Source organism: Chaetodon trifascialis, chromosome 2 (assembly GCF_039877785.1).
Source record: "Chaetodon trifascialis isolate fChaTrf1 chromosome 2, fChaTrf1.hap1, whole genome shotgun sequence".
NCBI classification, from domain to species: Eukaryota; Metazoa; Chordata; class Actinopteri; order Chaetodontiformes; family Chaetodontidae; genus Chaetodon; species Chaetodon trifascialis.
This window is the reverse complement of record NC_092057.1, coordinates 706409-725628: the sequence shown is the minus strand read 5'-3', so window position 1 is coordinate 725628 and position 19220 is coordinate 706409. Positions and strand designations below refer to the sequence as shown.

At 44.1% G+C, this 19220-nt stretch overlaps 3 protein-coding genes across 4 annotated transcripts in view; 2 read left to right on the top strand and 1 right to left on the bottom strand.

Annotated features, from left to right (window-relative positions):
• The window catches only part of LOC139339980 (voltage-dependent calcium channel gamma-2 subunit-like), a 366973-nt gene that overhangs the window by 109837 nt on the left and 237916 nt on the right, over nucleotides 1-19220 (bottom strand). The gene's annotated exons all lie outside the window — the stretch shown is intronic.
• On the top strand, nucleotides 137-3208 carry LOC139341424 (uncharacterized). The gene is made up of 5 exons (XM_070977964.1): nucleotides 137-296; nucleotides 440-527; nucleotides 619-688; nucleotides 1375-2337; nucleotides 3200-3208. Exons 1-5 carry the CDS (start codon nucleotides 137-139, stop codon nucleotides 3206-3208), a joined length of 1290 nt encoding a protein of 429 aa, XP_070834065.1.
• On the top strand, nucleotides 4357-18814 carry LOC139346027 (transmembrane protease serine 6). The gene is made up of 18 exons (XM_070984938.1): nucleotides 4357-4431; nucleotides 6123-6249; nucleotides 6848-6990; nucleotides 7903-7970; nucleotides 8393-8583; nucleotides 8758-8799; nucleotides 9310-9514; nucleotides 9727-9863; nucleotides 11069-11181; nucleotides 11299-11408; nucleotides 12307-12449; nucleotides 12571-12669; nucleotides 13431-13544; nucleotides 14212-14328; nucleotides 14586-14754; nucleotides 15222-15499; nucleotides 17082-17218; nucleotides 18082-18814. The coding sequence occupies exons 1-18, from the start codon at nucleotides 4357-4359 to the stop codon at nucleotides 18244-18246; spliced, it is 2433 nt and encodes an 810-aa protein (XP_070841039.1). The 3' UTR covers nucleotides 18247-18814.

Here is a 19220-nt window from a genome sequence, read left to right as displayed (position 1 = left end):
GTTTGAAATCCAGGAAAAAGTACCTGAACGGACATGAAATGAAGCCAATTAAACATCCACACATTTGTTTCCTCCTGATCAGGATCCCTCTGTAGAGCAAGAAGACGAGCAATGTGAGCGGGACTGCAGCGCAGAGATGGATAGAAGTCTGCTGATACTAGGCGAGACGTATGAGGCTCGTGTTCGAGTGAAGACCACTGAGGGCAGTCAATTTCGGTCAACCTGGAGTGACTGGAGCCCCACAACAACATGGATGTCACTCATTGGAGAAGCAAAACCAACACCACCACCATCAGGTAAAGGAGTATGTTTGATTATACAAATGTACTCTTACATGAAAACGACCATTTTAATGTGCTTTAATCCCCTGTGATTGTGCACAGTGGAGTAAATACACAGCTCTCAGCTAACATGACATATTCTGTCCTGTGTTTGCCAGAAGTTACTCGGGGTGTTCTAGGCACACTTGCATGCGTGGTGCTGTTCGCCTTGTTGCTCATACTCATTAGGACGGACAAAACCACCTGGTAAGCAGACACAACCACCAAGACATATATGCCACTTGTGAGACAAAAATATGTTTGTTTAAGAACAGTGTATTTTTCTGGAAACTTTTAGGATTTACATCGCAAAGACAATCACAGGTCCACCCGTACCGAACCCAGAAAAGTCCAGCGTGAACTTCCAGGTGAGCTCACAAAATCGTATTTTTCTTCATGTTGCTGCAGACTAATCTTAATAAAAACACTGCATTATATTATTTTTCGCCACTTGCGGGCAGCAGAACAAGCTGTAAAGCAAAACACTGATGCATCATTACTGTGAACACAGCAGACAATTTAGACATTCAGCAGACACAAGGCATCATCAGCACTTAGATGAAGTCTTGACTTGGCCACCATACGAATGTCAGTCCAGTCTGTTTTGCTGTCCTCCTCATTTTTTTGTTAAAGAGAATCAGAATCAGAAACACTTTATTGATCCCGAGGGGGAAAAGAGGTGCACAATATGACCAGGAGTGTGATCGAAAATGGCTAAAAGGTGTTTATCATTCCATCTCGACTTTAAAAATAGCAATGCCAAGCACAACATGACACAAAACAGTAGCACCATGCACAGCCTGCGTAGGCTTTGAAACCAGAAAGAAAAAAAAATACTCATTAGTCACAACACATATGTCAGTTTGATCCCGAAGGTTAAACTGTGTCGCTGTCGCAGCAGAGACACAAACACCTTCAGTGCTATTTATTCTAAACACTACTTGCCTGTTTACAGACTGGAAGTTTCACGCAGCTTTACACTCTCATATTCTTCTGTATTTTTAACTGCTCCTATTCCTCCCCTCGTCCTCACCTTTGACCTCTTCTCCTCCAGAACTGGCTGAGTCCTCACTTCACCAGCGAATCCTTTCATTCTTTCTTGAGACCGGTGGAAATCATCTCTGTAGAGGTAACCTCCACTGTGGATGCCGTCGCACCCAGCGGGCCAGAGGCGGCACTGCAAGAGAAGATGAGAAGCGAGAGCAGCTATGACACCACCAGCTCCAACTTCTCCAACCCCAGTTACTCTCAGCTGTCGCCTCCTCCTCCTCTTCCTCCTGTCTCCTCGCTCACTGCAGGGAATCTGGAGGCCTGTGGTACTGATACACCGTATGGACCTGTTGGTAGTCATGGTGAGGGAAAAAGCTCAGAACAGGTTGAGGATGAGGTAAGAGCAAAAGAAGAGGCGCTCCTACAGCTGCTCTCCAAACGCAGCAACAACAGCGAGTCTATGCTGGTAATTTCAGACTATGAGAAGGCTGAGAAGCCCCAGATCGAGCGCCTCAGGCTCCAGAGTCTAGATTCAGGTGTGTGCAGTGGTGAAGAGGTCAGTCAAGAGAGCCTGGAGGCAGATAGCATCAACGTGACTGATTGCCAAGATGACGGTCCTGAGGACAAGGGGGAGAGGGAGGGGGGGAATGGAAAAGAAGTAAATTTTCACAAGCTGTTTGGGGGCATGTTGGACAAAGGGTCCATTCAGGTTTGTTCCGGTTACGAGCAAGTCCAGAAGCTGCAGGCTGACGGCGCTGAGCTCCCGAGCCTGGATTCAGGCATTAGCAGCGGGAGCGAGGAGCAGCTGAGTCAGGAGGAGAGCCTGGAGGATGCTGATAAGTTTCCTCCTCCTTCTCCTCCTCCTTCCAGCGCTTTAGCAGGCTCCTCGCCCTCTTTCACACCACCGCCCTTAAGCTTCTGCGTGGCAGCTTTGAGTGCAGCTCTGCCTCCTCTTCCAAGTCTGGAGAGGATTGCACTAATGTCAGCGATCAGGTCAGTGGAGCCCTCTGGTGATGGATACATGCCAGTAAGACAGGAACAGAGCTAAAAACAGGCAGGAGTTTCTTCAGCAGAAGCTGTGCAGGGTAGCATGTAGCATGTAGCATGTGCAGGATTCATGGCGGCCTGATAGAGTCAGTTCACACGCTTGTTCTCAGTAGCGTGTCACATCATATGGTCATTGTTTTAATGAATGTATTTTTTCTACACAGCCTTATTATACATATTTATCACAATTATTTATCTTGTAATATGTAATACTGACCTGCGTAGTGAGTTGCTTTGAGTGATGACAAACCGCGCAAATTAATAAAAACCAAGCAAATGACGGCATCATGACAAGAAACAAAAAGAGAGATGCACAAGGTCTATAGACACTCTTAATGTTTCCACCATGTCTGTTTTTCATACGTTAAAAAAGTAGATATGAAAATGTGTATATTTTATCTTGCTCATTGTGACGATCCCCAGGGAGAAACATGTAATAGGCAATGTCTACCTGTGTTCAGCTCACAGGGTTTTCATATTGAAGTGCTGCAGCAGTCCATGTCCGTCCCTGCTCTTAAAGAGCAGCTTAAATAAGAGTCCTGTCTCAGATGTGTAAAGCTAGACTTAACTGTAATATAACGTCATTTTTCTCAAATGTTAGGATTTGGTGCTGTTAGTTTAGCTAAGACCACTGAGAGTGTAGTCTGGCTACACTGTATTCGTCGTTGCTAAATGCATTTCCTACCTCATAAAGCATTTGCAAAGCGTTTCTTTCAGTTACACCAGCTTGCAGTCTTTTTCTTCTCCTGTTTTGTTGGTGCATCGACTCTTCGTGCCCTCCCCAGTCAACGTGTTGACTGAGTCTCTCCTGCTCTCATGTGTGTTTTCCCCTCGTGTGATAGGACATATAGACAATGCAGTGACCTGCTCATCGAAACATTCCTCCATATCATCAGTCATATGCAAAGTAAATATAAACTATATGGATTTATGTTTGTATGGCAGCTCTATCAAAACCTACTGACTGTAGTAGTAGTATATGAACAAGTTGTATTGACCTTTGTAAATTCTGTGTTTGGACTTATCTTGTTATTTCTATTCCTGGGAATATATATTTTTTTAAAGGCAAAAAAGCTTTTGTGGATGAACAATCAGCACCCGGTGGCCGTGACACTGGTTTTGTTGCTGTTATCTCTGTATTCTGTATGAAATGATGTAATAACTAACATGAGAAATGTTTTGTAAGAAGTTTAAGTGGTGAAATTTCTGTTGAAATAAACATGAGTATTTTGGGGCATTGGTAGCTTTGCTTGGATTTCTTTGTCACAAGTTCACTTCAACACAATGTGACGGATAGCCTGATGAAGACATTAGGAGGGATTGAATTTTAGCAGACAGTCATATAAACAACTCTCTGCTGAGAATTTCATTTTTGAAAAGGAGAACTCTGCATCTGAGGTAAAAATACTGAATCTTTCTTGTAAACTCAGACAAATCTCCCCTCAGGCCTCCTCTCTGTGCACTTCATGGCCCAATGGGATTGCCTGTTTGCATGGAAAGTGAACTTTGGGAAATGTGTACGTCGGCCTGACCCTGCCTCCCTCGTTCCCATCAGATTTACTTGTGCAGGGGAGTTGACAGAGAGCATCACTGTTGCTAGGTAATGATGACATCAGCGCACCTGTACCTACCTGACTCACCGCTGCTCCTTTATGAGAGAGTGTTCCACAGCATGCACGCTTAGTTACGATCAAGCCACCAGGTCTGACGTTTTGCATGTATTGTGGCTTTATTCCACGTCATCCACGCATAGAGATAACTTAACCTATCTTGAAGCAACGTGCAGATCCAAACGAGCTTTGGGAAATATTGACTTGACTACCTTTACCTTTGGACTTACAAACAAAGGGAGCCGCTTGCTTCTGTCGGAGCAACATGTCTGGCTACGTGCTCACCAGAGATGCTAAATAAAATCTGTTAAATTGGAAATTCAGACACCAGCGAGCCTCCATGGACAGTGAGATGATTCCCGAGAGAACCAAGGACAAGGAGTGATGCAATGGCGCTCGGGCACGGCTCGAAGAAGTCAGTTTCATGTGAGCAAGGGGTCACTCCAGCTTCCCTGAGCAATGGGGTCAGTAATGCTAACACTGATAGCCACATTTGTGGTCTGATAGTTCTCCGTCAGTGCGTTCAGATTCGTGTGTGTCAAAGCTGTGGAGTTGTACACTAGTGTTGAATAGAAGTCCTTTTAAATACACCTTTCTGAAAATGTGGTGAATAGAGGACTCGTTTTGGTTTTGAATGTTTGCTCTGGCTGTGAACTGAACGTTGCGTTCATATGGCTCTGCATTCATGATGGTTTTACAGACTGAAAAGCCAGTTAATACAAATGTAGCAAAAAACATTTATACGATCAGAAAAGATGCTGTGTCTGTCTTAAAGGCTTCAGCTCAAGGATTATGGGTGCATCTGAAAAGAGTTTCCTGCTCTTAAAGCTGCTTCCTGTCATGTGTTTATTACACATGTTTGGTGTATTTCTGTGCCTTTCGACACACGATGCAGGAATAGCCTGCTGAGTTCACACATCACAGTCTTTTACAGGTTCTGGGATCTGCATGTGTTTTAAAGCTTAAAAAAACATCTGTACATTGAACTGCATCGTTCAATGTACATATATATATATATATATATACACACACAGTACATGCAAAAGTCTGTGTGTATATATATATATACAGATTTTTGCTCATTTTCAACCACATTTAAATGATGAGCTTTCTAACTGTGAAGAAACTGCATGTGGCAACACACAGCTGGTTTGCTTGTCAGGATGAAAGTGACTTTGCACGACCCAATACATGCTATTGTGCTAATAATACATTCGTTATCATGGCTCCGTTATGCTCTGAAACAGGCATTTAGGACCTGTTGAGACACTAAAAGTCGAGAAAGTGGAAACACAAACGCTTTCTTTAAGGATGAAAAAATATTTTAGTGTTGTTGTTTTTGCTAATGGGAAAATCACATCAGCAGTAATTCATGGTTACGTCAGAAATCAGAAATGCATAACTAATGGGAAGAAGGATACGACTAAAATGTCAGCTGCTTTGTCGAGGACAATTAGAAACGTTAAAACATTCCTAAAACGTAAAGTTATTGTCGGCTGTTAAGATCACGATCATCATAATCGATGTGTGGCTAATTCTAATCTACAGGGAACAAGTCTCAGTGCCTCACATGCTCTGATGATGAGACACTGTATGTAAAGTGTGTTTCAGACTTTATTTGTATTGCATTTTTCATACAGAGCAATGTAACACAAAGTGCTTTATAGGATGAAGACACACACAAAAAAAGAAAGCGCTTCCTATCCTGCCCTATCCATACTATGCTGACTAATAAAAATTCATAATAACCAACTAAAATTGAATATATGATAATAACAAGTTCATAAAATATATTAGATAAATACTGAAATAGTCACTATAAATAATGTGAGTAAAGCCAGAAGTGCAAGGTGGGAAATTAGAAGGAAAATAAAGATAGAAATAATGAATGAGAGGTACAAATAATGAAACGGCTTAGAGGAGATGTGATGACGTAAAATACATAAAAGACATAAAAAACGTAGGTTTTGTAGAGCAAAACAATCAAGAAGATGAAAATAGAATAAAAAGGACAGACCAAGTAAATCAGGCTAAAACAAATGAATAAAGACCAATAAATAAAATGAGTAACGTTCAATGAAAAGCCGCTACAGGCTGGATTTTACAGAGCAAATTCTACATTTAAGAAAGTCAAACTTTTGTCTTTTGTCCACAGGATGGAGTCGGTGGACAAGCCGTGGCTCCACCCACAAGGAAGAGTCGGTCCTGCAAGTGTCTCCTGGCCTTCATCATCATCATCATCCTCATAGCTGCGTTAGCCACACTGGCCTGGTACTTCCTGGGTGGGGAACTTTTATTTATTGATTGATCAGTTTTTGCTCATGATAGCAGCATGACTGTCCGTCAGTCTGTCTCTCTGTCTCTCTTGGTCCAGGCTGAAATGTCTCAACGATTATTATTTGCCATGAAATTATATACAGATATTCATCAATCCCACTGACTCTCCTGATCCCTGACTCTTCCTCTAGAGCCACCAGCATATGTACATTTTTGGCTTTTGAAGAAATGTCTTTGGTGGGTTTCCAGGTACAGATCTGTATTCAGGGTCCCAGAGGATGAATCCTGATGACCTCCGTGATGTCCTGACTTTTCCTGTAAAGTCACCATTTACGTGGTTCCAAGATGAAGACTTTTATTCCCAACAGCTTGAGTTGTTTCTTGTTTCCTGCTAAAAGGCAAATGTTGGTATGCTAGAACACTAGACTAACATGGTAAACATTATACCTGCTAAACATGTTAGCATGTCATTGTGAGCATGTTAGCATGTTTTAGCACTTACAAAAAGCCCTAAGCAGCCTCACGGAGCTGCTAGCATGGCTGCAGGCTCTTACGTTCTGTTTATTTATGCTGTGATGATCTTCTTACCTCCCTCTGTAACAGAGTACAGGGTTTGGGTGTTGGAGGATCGAGTCCAGCAGCAGTACATCGCCAACCTGTCCATCCTCAACCGGAACTTCTCTGCTGATCTGTCCTCTCACAACAACCGTGCATTCAAGAAAGAGGCCAAGGGAGTCCAGAAGCTGGTGAGCGGGGACGTGAGCTCCCCTGATGCTGATGCACACCACAATAACTTGGTTCACATCCTCTGGGACCCAGAGCGCTGCTTGTTTTTCCATGTTATTTTCACAATGCAATTAAAAGCCATCTGACAAGACAGAAAACCAACAGCACTCCTGAAAGCATAAGGAGAAAATCTCAATTCAATTCAATTCAATTCAATTCAATATACCTTTATTAGTCCCGCAAGGGGAAATTCCAATTTACAGCAGCACCAGTAAAAGATAGATTAGATAAAAAAACACAACAAGCATATACAAAAGAGTGTAATAAAAATGAACATTATCTTGACTGCCATGCTGGATTATGACCATTAACCCTTTAAGGTATACTATGCAGGATGTTCCTAAAAAATAAGTCAAAAGCAAGCCATCTTAATCATGTCATGATGTGTCTCTCAGCAGAGACTCTGCCTTCTGCCTGCGGGTTTCACTTTCTATTTATTTCGCTGTGGTTGGGACGTTTTTGGGCTGCAGCCTTTGGCCAGTAGGTGTGCAGCCTCCAGCCAATAACAGCAGGCAGGTGAGGGCTGGTCCTTATAAAAAGGTGGCAACCAGGTGTCAGACCGTAAGCAGCATGCATCCAAGAGGAAAATGGCGGTCACAGCACAGACAAAACGCAAATATAGTGGCGAAAAGGTGAAGAGGTGAAGAGTGACACGGAGTCGGCTTGTTTTATGTAGGACTGTTAGCTTATTTAGCTCGCTAAAATATCCGCTTTTCCATTACAACAAATGTAATTTTCCTTCAATAGTAGCTTGCAGTGTGCATACAAGCAGCACACTTCTGGTTTCATTCCTGCCTGATGAACCTTTGAATGCATCTTGCGGTTGTATGCTCACATGAGAACAGGTGATTTTCTCTTCTTCTGTCTTTCAGGTAGAGAAGATAATGAAGGGCTCGAGTCTCTCTCGCTACTTCAACTACACCACTGTCTTTGCTTTTGGGTTCGTGGATCTCTTTCACACACAGTACAGAATAATAAATGAGCAGATTAGACTGGAGTGACAGAAGTTGTTTACAGTAAATACTCATGTCTGCTAACATCTTGTGCTTTTATTTGATGGAGAAGAGCAAGAAACACCTGTTCAGACATAAGACAGCTCACTCTGTTACCACATGTTGATGCTGCTCAGTATTTAAAAAACTGCAGTTCCTCAAAAGGCCACTTGAGGCTTGCTCCAAAAGCAACCCAATCCCCATAGACCCCTATATTAAAATGCCTTTACAGCAAAAACAAACATGTTTACAGGCTTGTGAAAGACACTGTTTTGGTGTGTGTAGCTGCTTTAAACACTGCTTTAATAATCATTTATTTTATTGTCTTCCACTGCTGTGTGACTTTTGGTCTGGGCTTTGCTCGCTGCAGGGAGGGAAGCGTCGTGGCTCACTTCTGGATAGTGATGTCTGTGCCAGGCAGCCATGTTGGGGGGGTCACGCTGGAGAAGGTCACCAGGAGCCTGGAGGAAGGCCTGAGGTGGTACGGAGGAGGGTCGCAGCAGGAGGAGACGGCCTGCTTCAATGGATACCTCGTCCACCTCCCCTCGCTGTCTGTCAGTGGTGAGAGCGAGAGGGCAGCACACAACGATGTGTGTGTGTGTGTGTGTGTGTGTGTGTGTGTGTGTGTGTGTGTGTGTGTGTGTGTGTGTGTGAGAGAGAGAGAGAGAGAGAGAGAGAGAGAGAGATTTGTTTTGCTTTGATTTCACTTCTGCCTTTTTGTTCTGCTCCCCACAGAAACCGACTCCAGAGTTCTGGAGCTTTTGAAAGCCTCATTTGGTATCACACTTTGCTTGTTCATGATTTCTTATTCCGTATCAATCTATTCGTTTTGATTGATCTGTAATTAGCATGCACCACAAAATATATTTCTCTGAAAAGACTGAACAAAAGCAGATGCTTTTTCACTTGTAAAATTCTGCATTTATGGTTGTTCCTTTGTGGGATTACTCCAAAAATCAAACTCAAAGTCACAAAAGACAGCACCATCATCCAGGATGAGACATCTAAAAATTCCTTGTGTTGATCGTTGGTCTAATGCAGCAACATGTAGAGAAATCCAAATCTTAACTTACTGAAGTTAGAAATGATCATTTGCTGTTGAGCGTTTCATTCAATGCAGTAGCTCCAAACATAAAATCAAGGTAAAACACGTCACTGCAGCATGATGCTGTCACTCATGTCCTTCCAGCTTTGACAAATCAATGCTGGAACCTGAATCCAACACAATCCAATGTAAGAGCAGCTCAGCTTCTAACTCGAGTTTTTTTTTGGCATTCTTTCTCCAAGACTGTTACCGCTACCAAAAGGTTGTCTCCCGAGGCCCCGTGGCTCTCCGTGGCCCCGACACGCAGCGCTCCTCCTGCCTGTGGCACCTCCAGGCCGCCCCCGGCTCCCAGCTGGAGCTCCACATGGAGTGGCTCCTGCCGGAGTGTCGAGACAGGCTGCTGGTGTACGACTCGCTCACCCCCACGGACACTCACCTCATCACATCGTGAGTTGCATCCGGCCGGTCCTATATTGTGACATATCAGGTCAACACTGTCCCCCTGCTGAACATCACGCCAGTCAGTCCACCTCAGAACAGAGACTGTCAGTCACTGTGTGAGCTGTGATTAAATATTTACCGTTTTTATTCATCAGACTTCATTTAAGACATGAACTCTGTCTCCCACTGTGTCCGTTTGTTTCCCTCTGGCCTCCCAGCGTGTATGGCTGCAGCAGACATGAGCGTGTGGTGCGTGTGCTGTCCACCGGCCAGTGGATGACGGTGGTCTGGAAACAGGGTCTGTACAACTACAAGGACCCCTTCTCTCTGTCTGCACAGGCCTGGGACCACCAGGGTAAGAGCAGCTTTTTTATTGATGGACTAAAGCTGGAGGAAAGGTGCCGGAGGGAAACGTTAGATTGCTAGACAGAGACAAAGACAAGACAACGAGTCTGCAGCACAGTGGTGCTTTGAGCTAAATGCTAACACCACCATGCTCTTGACAATCCAAAGATGCTGATGTTTGGCAGGTTCAGTGGTTAGCATTGTCAGCGTTTAGCATTAAGCTAAAAGTGCTGAAGTGCTTAGTGACAAAGTGAAATCTGAACCTCATGATGGGGCTAGAGGAGAAATTAAAAGATCACCAGAGTTACTGCAGGTCCTCCTGAGGGGGACATGAATGCGTTTACCAAATTTCACAGCAATCCATCCAATAAATGTGGAGTGAAGCACGAATTTCTGGACCAACTTTCATCCAGTGGATGAGTGAGATGTTGCACAGGAAAATCAATGGACTGCCAAAATCTGTAGGCCTCATAAAAAGACAAAGACTGAACATGAAAACACTGATTAAAGTTAATTAACTTTAACTTAAATTAAAGTCAATGGAAAGCCTGAGGAATAAACTTTCTTGATAATAACAGTAAAAATAAGATAAAGGATAAAGATAGAATAAAGAGAAAGAGAAAGCAGAGAAACACACAGAATGCATAGAATCAAGTGAATTTTTTCTTTCTGAAATTTCCCCACTGTGGGACTAATAAAGGTCTATCTTATCTTAATTTAAGTAAGTTTGGCTGAGTTTTTAAAGGGCGTGTTGCAGAGTGCAAAGGCTCCGGGGGAAGTCAAAGCCAGTTGAAGGAAAAAATGAAGAGATAAGTTTAATGACATTGACGGGGCTTTTTATTTTTAAGTCTGACATTCAGCGGAGGTGTAAAACTTTCCACTCAGCCAGACGATTTTTTTTTTTTTTTCTCAGCAGCTGCACCCACTTCAGTTTAACCAGACTCAGTTAATGACATTTATTCTGCCAAAAAATGCAGCCTAGTGAAGCATCCCCAACGCAGCCTATTAAAGAGCACTTTGGACCTGATCAGGCGAGGCTGGATCCAGTCCTGCAGGCTCTGTTTTCCAGTAGCTGGTGGCTCTCTGTCAAAGCCTGGATGCCACACTAAATCATCTTTCGTCCTCTCAGTTTCATCTTAAGTTTTGGAGTTGAAATTCATTGATCCCACAGCACAGAATGGTTTCATTCATGGATTCAAACGCTCTCTTTTTCAGAGTGTAACTCCACTATAGAGCTCAGGGCAGTACAAGGGGTCCAGGGGACACTGAGGACACCTTTCTTCCCCAGCTACTACCCCCCTGACACCAACTGCACCTGGAGCTTTACTGTAAGGCTCATTATTATGATTCGTTAATTCCTTATCAACCCCTCGCATTAACGATAAACGCGTGTTCGAATGTGCACTTCAGGGTCATTTTCTGGTTCTTGTCTCGTGTGATTTCAGATGCCCAGTCTGGGGATGGGCTTGTCTCTGGAATTTGAGGGCTACGAGCTGAGCAGAGCCAGCTACAACCAGGTCTGCACCCAGGGACAGTGGATCATCCAGAGCCGCAGGTAGGCTGTCCTGTGGTGCGTCTGGCTGGTCTGAAGCGACGATGGTCAGATGAAGCTGCAGAGTGAATGGATCTGACTTGCCGTCCAAGCCTCACTAAGTGGCTGACTTCTCTTTCTACCAAAAAATACAAACTTTTGAATTTCAGCTTGCTTTTATTTCCCAAAATGTCTGATGTGTACGTATTTTATTTTTATTTTTTTTAACTCTTTTTTATCTGCCTTGTGCATACGTGCTAGACTTTCAATAGAGAACACCTGAAAAGTCTGCACACCACAATTTATATATAAAAAACCTTTATATCTGCGCAGGTGTTGTTGGTCAAACCCTACTTTCTTCAGTCTGCTTACCGTCAGACACCAAACCAGATGCAGGTGGCAGCAATAAATAGAAGTTATATTCATCAAGAGACACGACACTGCTGCTACAATTAAGAGCAGAGCGTGCAGGAAAGGTTGTGTGCTGATGTCTATCTGTCACCTGTGTGTGGTTTGGTGTCTGACAGGAAGCGTCTCTGCATGTGAAAGCTATCCACGCAGGTCACGATGTGCAGACTTTTCAGTTCAATTCATACTGAATAAAACCACAAATGGACCAAATTACACAGTAAAAGAGTTACGCTCACATCATCACATTTTCCAGTTCTGTGCTGAACAACAGGGGGCAGCAGCGTTCCACATGAGCTTCCCGTCGAAATGCCCATACAAATGCTCCTTTTTTTATTTCAATTTAGAGGCATTTCACATTTCTATTTCTATCAAATCTGACACATCTTGTGTTTTTCTAACCAGTATCTAACCAGGATAGTTTTGTCGTGAGTGCCTCATACAAACTGCTCTGCTTGCCGTCCCTGCAGGGAAACGTCTCCCCCTCATTTTATTGTTTCTTTCCTTCTCTCAGACTGTGTGGCACCAGGGGCCTGCAGCCATACAACGAACGCCTCTTCCTGCTCTCCATGACGGCCACTGTCGTCATGACATCAGAGGTGTCACTCACAGGACCGGGCCTTCTGCTGCACTACAGTGTCTTCAACCTATCAGACCGTACGCTGCGCATGCGGTCGAGACATTTGGAGAACTAAAGTGCCGAGCAATGCTTCTGCAGTGTTGCCCTTACGTTTGTGAACAGATCTGTGACGTGCACGTCTTCATGTGTGTGTCGCAGCTTGTCCAGACCAGTTTCTGTGCACCATGAATGGGCTGTGTGTTCCTGCCTGTGACGGAATCAAGGATTGTCCCAACGGACTTGACGAGAGGAACTGTGGTATATGTTTACCTTTTAGATGAAGTCACACATAATGATAATAATAAACAATAATAATAATAAACAAAACGAAGAGGTCAGACCACCAGACAAAGTCAGTGAAGCCCAAAGCGTTTACTTGTTGATGAATTCATCCCCAAATAATGTTGAGCTTGTCACAGATTTTACGAAACCTCATCGGCATGCTGCTCACGTACACCGGCGGGTCTAAAAGTCAGAGGATGAGGCTGATCTGATCTGATGGGCCTGTTCTTTCTAATTCTTCCGAATCCATTTTGATGCCAGACAGTATCTCACAATTTGAAACTTGTGAGATTTGGCAGCTTGTCAAGATAGGATGCTATTCCTGGTTTGGCTTTTTAGCTGTGGGCACCGGTAGGTCATGGATTAGCCATTCATTAGAGACTAACAGCATTTACTGTGCGACAGAAACAAATCAGAAAGATACGATCTTTACATTTTGTTTGCATGCTTTGCTAAGTAGGTGTATGATAAGAATTAATGTAGCATAAAAGCACAGATCACGTATAATAAACAGGGTAAAAACACTTCGATTTCATTATATTGTTTCATGACAAAAACACTCTCCTTTCAACATTTCACCTGATTAAGACAATCAAATGTGTGTCAATGAAAAATGAAAAGCATGGAAAACTAACTATCCCGATGTCCTTCTGTGTCTATACAAGAACCTCACATGGTCCATTTCCTCGTGTGTGTGTGTGTGTGTGTGTGTGTGTGTGTGTGTGTGTGTGCTCCAGTGTGCGTGGCACAGTTCCAGTGCCCAGAGGACAGTCAGTGTGTGGACTACTACAAGGTGTGTGACCAACACCCAGACTGCCCTGAAGCGACGGACGAGATGAACTGCACTGATGGTAAGTCTACACACGTGCACGCACACACAGCCGTGCACACATAACCAAAACCAAAACCACTGCTTGCCAAACTGTGACCCTTACCCTCACCTCAAGCCCAGTCTTCATCCTAACATGAATGATTTACATTGCTGGGACCTGCATTTTGTCCCCATAAGGAAGGCGAGTCCCACAATGTGACTGTGAACAGATTTATGTCCCCACGACGTACCAAACACCATCACAAACACATCACATGCAAATTATTTAAGAAAAGACTAATTCTGTGTGTGTGTGTGTGTGTATGTGTGTGCGTGTGCGTATGTGTGTGCGTGTGTGTGTGCATGTGTGTGTATGGGGGCGTGCGTTTGAACAGGTATTTGTGACGTTGTGGGGACAAAAATCTGTTTACACAGTCACATTGTGGGGACTGACCTCCCTCATGGGGACAAAATGCAGGTCCCCTTAATGTAAATCATTAAATTTCAGGGTGCAGACTGAGGACAGGGTTACGGTTAGGTAAGGTTAGATTAGGGACAGGGTTAGGAACAGGCAGGTTATGGTTAGGGTAAGGCTCCAGGAAATGAATGCAAGTCTATGTAATGTCCCCAGAAGTGATAAAAACACAACATGTGTGTGTGTGTGTGTGTGTGTGTGCGTGCGTGCGTGCATGTGTGTGTATGTCCAGGCGTGCAGTGTACAGACATGACCTATGTGTGTGTTGATGGAACCTGTCTGAAGAAGCCGAATCCAGAGTGTGACTTCGTCTCGGACTGTCCCGACGCCTCTGATGAGAAACAGTGCGGTGAGAGGACAGAGGAGACGGAAGTTTTGTGTTTTTAATCTCACTTTGATTCAGTTCGTGATATTTTCTGACTTTATACTTTTACATTTTGTGCTCTCTTGGACAGGTTTCTCAAGATCTCCTGAAGCTTAAAGTCAACCTGCTTTTTTAATTGAAATGCATCCATATTTGCATGTGTGTGTTTTAATACAGTATTTCTGTGTGTGTGTGTGTGTGTGTGTGTGTGTGTGTGTGTGTGTGTGTGTGTGTGCGCTCAGACTGTGGCCTCCGGCAGTTCTCCAGTCGTATCGTAGGGGGGACCAATGCCACGGAGGGGGAATGGCCATGGCAGGCCAGCCTGCAGGTGCGGGGTACCCACATCTGTGGGGGGGCGCTAATCTCCAGCCAGTGGGTGGTGTCTGCTGCCCACTGTTTCTATGACGACAAGTAAGCGCAGGAAGAGAGGGGAGGAAGTGGTGTTGGAGGTGTTCCGAGCTTTTTCTCCCCAGTTTGAGCATTTCAGCACTTTTCAGTCTTGTTTAATTTGGTTTGCTCGGCACGTTTTCAGAGCCCGTCCTGCTGTTGCGTCCCGGCTCTCCAGGGTTTAGCAGCCTGTTTGACTCAAAGCCAGCGCATTTATGTATTAATAGACGCTTGTGTCTTTCAAAGCCAGAATCAGCTGGCTGGACCACAGCCAAAACTATAGCTGCAACATCCTGAGGATTAACCATTCCTCGCTCTTAATGTTCCTTGTGTGATGATTGGGGGCTTGTGCATTCAGTGAGTGTGCATGAGGAATATTTTGCTCTAAAATAGAAACTGGGCTTGTTGGCAGCGGTCAACAACTGCAGCTATGTATAAAAATCAATATATCATGAGTTGTTTTAGTTAGCTCTCGTTTTCTCCTCCTGCAGACTCTACTCCCCCTCGGTGTGGACGGTCTACTTGGGCAAACTCCTGCTGAACCGCAGCAGCCCGACCGAGGAAGTGGTGCGAGTTCAGCGGATCCACCTTCACCAATACTACGACGACGATACCCAGGACTACGACCTGGCCCTGCTGAAGCTGGACCGGTCTGCCTCCATGCTGCTGGCCGGACATGCTCGACCCGCCTGCCTGCCTCCGCCCACCCATCAGCTGGACCCGGGCCTGCTCTGCTGGGTGACTGGCTGGGGGGCTCTCCGCGAGGGGGGTGAGGAAAGAGGGAGGGAAGGGGGGTGTATGCACCCGTCATCACATGGTGCCCATTTAAAAAAACTCATTCCAAGTTGCACCAGCCATTCATAACACCATCACCACGTTTGTGTGTTAAGTCCTCCCTAAAATCCTCTTATCCAACTAGCTAGCTTCAAACTAGCGATAATTGCTCAATCAGGCTGCACATTAACAACTTCGGGAAGACAACAAAGACTTTAATGACATAAATCGACTTCTTTAGTGCATGTGGTCAAATCAAAAGCTATCAGCTTTGTAAACAGGAAGTCACTGCAGCATCCTAACATGCATCATAACTGCCAAAAATAAAGAGATGAGGCGATCTAGTAGACTGAACAGCCAATTACTGTATTTCCACTAACACTGTTTCAGGGTCAGGTGAATCCATGCAGGTTAGTTACTCAGACAAAAGCACGAGGCCGATTTGTCAGATTGTCTCGAATGGGCTGCAGCTCAATACAAATACTCAAACTATTTGAAAGGACTACATGTAAAGAAATGTGTTATTCATTCATCCTATTATAATTTCCATTCAACCTCAGGCTTTGCTTTGTGTGACTCAGAGAAACACGTCATAATGCAAGAGACACTTTTTAATGGAACAATGCAGTTTTATAAACATGAACGGTTTTAAGATGGACTGTATTTAGTTTTTGACTTGCAGGTTTATGTCATAAAGGCTGATGGCCAGCTGCAGTATCTGTTGTCTTGTCAGTTATGGGATGAGCAGTGAACTTTTTCCACCGGCTCATGTACCAAACAGTAGTGTCCTGTTTTCACAGGAAGTGATTTTAGATATCTTGCGGAGTCTTAGAAAAACCCCGTATCGTTAGTGGCACTTTGACCTAACGGCCAACGTGTGGGGAGTCTTTGCGGGGATGGCGATGTGGAGGAAAGCAGGTGCGCTATAACTGTACAATAACAGAGCGAAAACACATCACATAACTCATTTAAATTAAAGAGGCAGGAGGAGATCGAGAGGCGTGGGTGGAAGTGTGTGGGTTGTGGTTTCTGGTGAAAGATGAAGCAAGGCTGTTTGAGAAAGGTGAAACCTTCTACCAGCACCCACAGATTCATAAAGATTCAAAAGATGAACACGGCTTTGCAACTTTTGAGAGAAAAAGCTTCGGCAATTGTGTGTAAATGACAGTGTGGTTAGACCACTGAAGTGTTTTCTTTTCACTGTAGGGATGAACACAGCTCTTTTGTTCACTGCTGATGGGAAACAGTGTGCACATAAAAGCTACAGCCATGTGGGGTATTTTCAGGCTGGTTATTGTCGCGTGTTAATCATCTAATCATCAGTGTTTAATGATTTCTTGAAGCTGAGGAGTTTATATGACGACGTATTGTGTGTGTGAATCAAACCTGGGCAATGAAGATGTCAGTTTTAGCTCTCTGTAGACTTAAGAAGTGTTTTTCTTTGTCAATGTTCAAATGTCAAAAGGAGAAGAAGGCGAGGTGAAAGCAGACTTTTGGCTTTATCTTGAAAATGTCACTCATGCACACAGAAAAGACTGAAAAGAGGATGTTTACCGCTTCCCCTTTGACCTCTCCAGGCCGTGCTAGTAATGTGCTTCAGAAGGTGGATGTTCGCCTGGTCAGCGAGGAGGCCTGTGTTCGCTCCTATGGCCACCTGGTCACTCCCAGAATGCTTTGTGCCGGTTACCGCAGTGGAGACAAAGATGCCTGTCAGGTACGCAGAAACATACATGCAAAACCAGAAGATATTTAAAGCTGCACTATAATCAATAGTTTTCTATCAACAATGGACTGAAGCTCTACGTGAAATGAAGGTGACACACAGTGAATTGTCACGTGACTCCACAGTCGCCTCAGCTTCACAGAGACCTTTAGCATCTTTAAACTCATTGTTTTGGTTTTACTGTTTTGGTTCACGGTGCCGCTGCAGGGGGCGGCGCTTTAAGCCCACTGTACGTGACTTGACCAGCACCAGACAGCAGACAATGTTCACGACTCGCTGGCGAACACAGCAGAGCATTTAGCAGCTAAGGAGCCTGATATTCCCATCAGGAGCAAACCAGAGCTATAAGTGCCGTGAATCTGAGACCTGTCTGGACGGGTCTGCTGGATGTGTAAAAAACACATTCAGCAGGACAGCTTTACCAGGTGTCACCGTTGAGTTTAGGGCTAAGTTGCGCTGCCCCCAAGTGGCAAAAAAGAACAAAAAGGGAATTAATTCAGGTTAAAAACACTTTTCCACAGATGTTATACAGATATTAGGCATGCTGTAAAGTCCCTGTGATGTATACATACATGTTATGTCTTCAAAAACACACCCTGCTAGCAGCTGCATCTTAATGTAAATACATAGAGTATGTGTATACATGTTGGGTGCATCCTGACAGACCTCAGGATGGGGAATTTGTGTTCACCATAAACAGAATACTGGCCATAAAATGTGTTTTATGGCCAGATGTCCAGGCACCGAGTGATGTCATAATTGAGTCACCGCTGTTGGTCATCAGCATTGTTAATTATTGTGGCTATTTTGTCCTGCAGAGACATTAAACATGTAACATTGCCTGTCTCTGTCAGGGAGACTCTGGCGGCCCCTTGGTTTGCCAGGAGCCGTCGGGCCGCTGGTTTCTGGCCGGGGTGGTCAGCTGGGGCAAAGGTTGTGGGCGTCCAGACTACTATGGCGTCTACACTCGTGTCACCAGGCTCACGGACTGGATCAAGCAGGTCATCAGCAGCCCCTGAGACACTGGCCATCTTCATCATCCTTACATCAATGTCCTCATAACCCCACACTGGGTGCAAATGAAGAAATGAAGATGAGATCCACGTGAGGATAAAGGTGCTGGCAGATGGTAGTACAGACAGTAAGGTGCTAAAGCATGAAACGATGTTTTATCCAAAGTCATGGGGTAATAAAGCTAATACATATCAAACTTATTTATGTGGCATCTTTCAGAATTGACATTATAAAGTATCCAACATGCAGTGAAAAGAGACTAAGTAGAGAAAATACAATGAAACGCTGGTCAGAACGGTGATGGGACACAAATAAAGGAAGATTTTTTTAGAAGAAATTAAGAAAGGTCAGTTTTCAGTAATTGAAATGTGATGATAGTACACAAAACAATAATAATAAATAATAATAATACTACAATAAATTTGACTTCCTTTGTAAAAGATCTTGTCATTCCCTGTTTGACCACTTACTGTCCTACAGACTGAATCTTCTATATTTTAAAGATGTTGAACTCAACGCATTATTTTTGACTGTTTTGTAATCAAGTTCGATAAATACTGTTTGATTGAATATAAAAGACAAATGCTAGCGTCTATGTCGGGCTGCACAGCTAAACGCTAACATCAGCGTGCTAACATGTACACAAAGACAACATACAGATGTGTAGCAGGTGTTTGCCATGTTCACCATCTTATTTACAGATGCATCAATCACAAAGTGCAGTTGAAGCTGATGAGAATGTAGCTCACTGCTGATTCCCACGCCCATTTCTACACGGCTAAGAGCTACTCCATGTGCACCGTGCGTGGGGCTGTGACTGACACCTCCCTCTTGTGGAAAGCCATGCAACCGCAGTCGAGTCAGTACTTCATCCTTTGGCATCTTATTCATGAGATACTGCTTGCAAGGTGGAAGTTTAATATTCTCCTTCACAGGCTGCTTTTGAAAGAGTGAGGGGTTATTTTCAGGGTCTGTGAAT

What these genes read in the sequence shown, in the direction of transcription:
- LOC139341424 (XM_070977964.1), top strand. Translation starts at nt 137, where the DNA reads ATGGATAGAAGTCTGCTGATACTAGGCGAGACGTATGAGGCTCGTGTT. An exon ending in ACCAACACCACCACCATCAG is followed by an intron (nt 297 to 439) that starts GTAAAGGAGTAT and finishes TGTGTTTGCCAG; the next exon opens with AAGTTACTCGGGGTGTTCTA. An exon ending in AGGACGGACAAAACCACCTG is followed by an intron (nt 528 to 618) that starts GTAAGCAGACAC and finishes GGAAACTTTTAG; the next exon opens with GATTTACATCGCAAAGACAA.
- LOC139346027 (XM_070984938.1), top strand. Translation starts at nt 4,357, where the DNA reads ATGGCGCTCGGGCACGGCTCGAAGAAGTCAGTTTCATGTGAGCAAGGG. An exon ending in CCCCTCGCTGTCTGTCAGTG is followed by an intron (nt 8,584 to 8,757) that starts GTGAGAGCGAGA and finishes TGCTCCCCACAG; the next exon opens with AAACCGACTCCAGAGTTCTG. An exon ending in GAGACAAAGATGCCTGTCAG is followed by an intron (nt 17,219 to 18,081) that starts GTACGCAGAAAC and finishes TGTCTCTGTCAG; the next exon opens with GGAGACTCTGGCGGCCCCTT.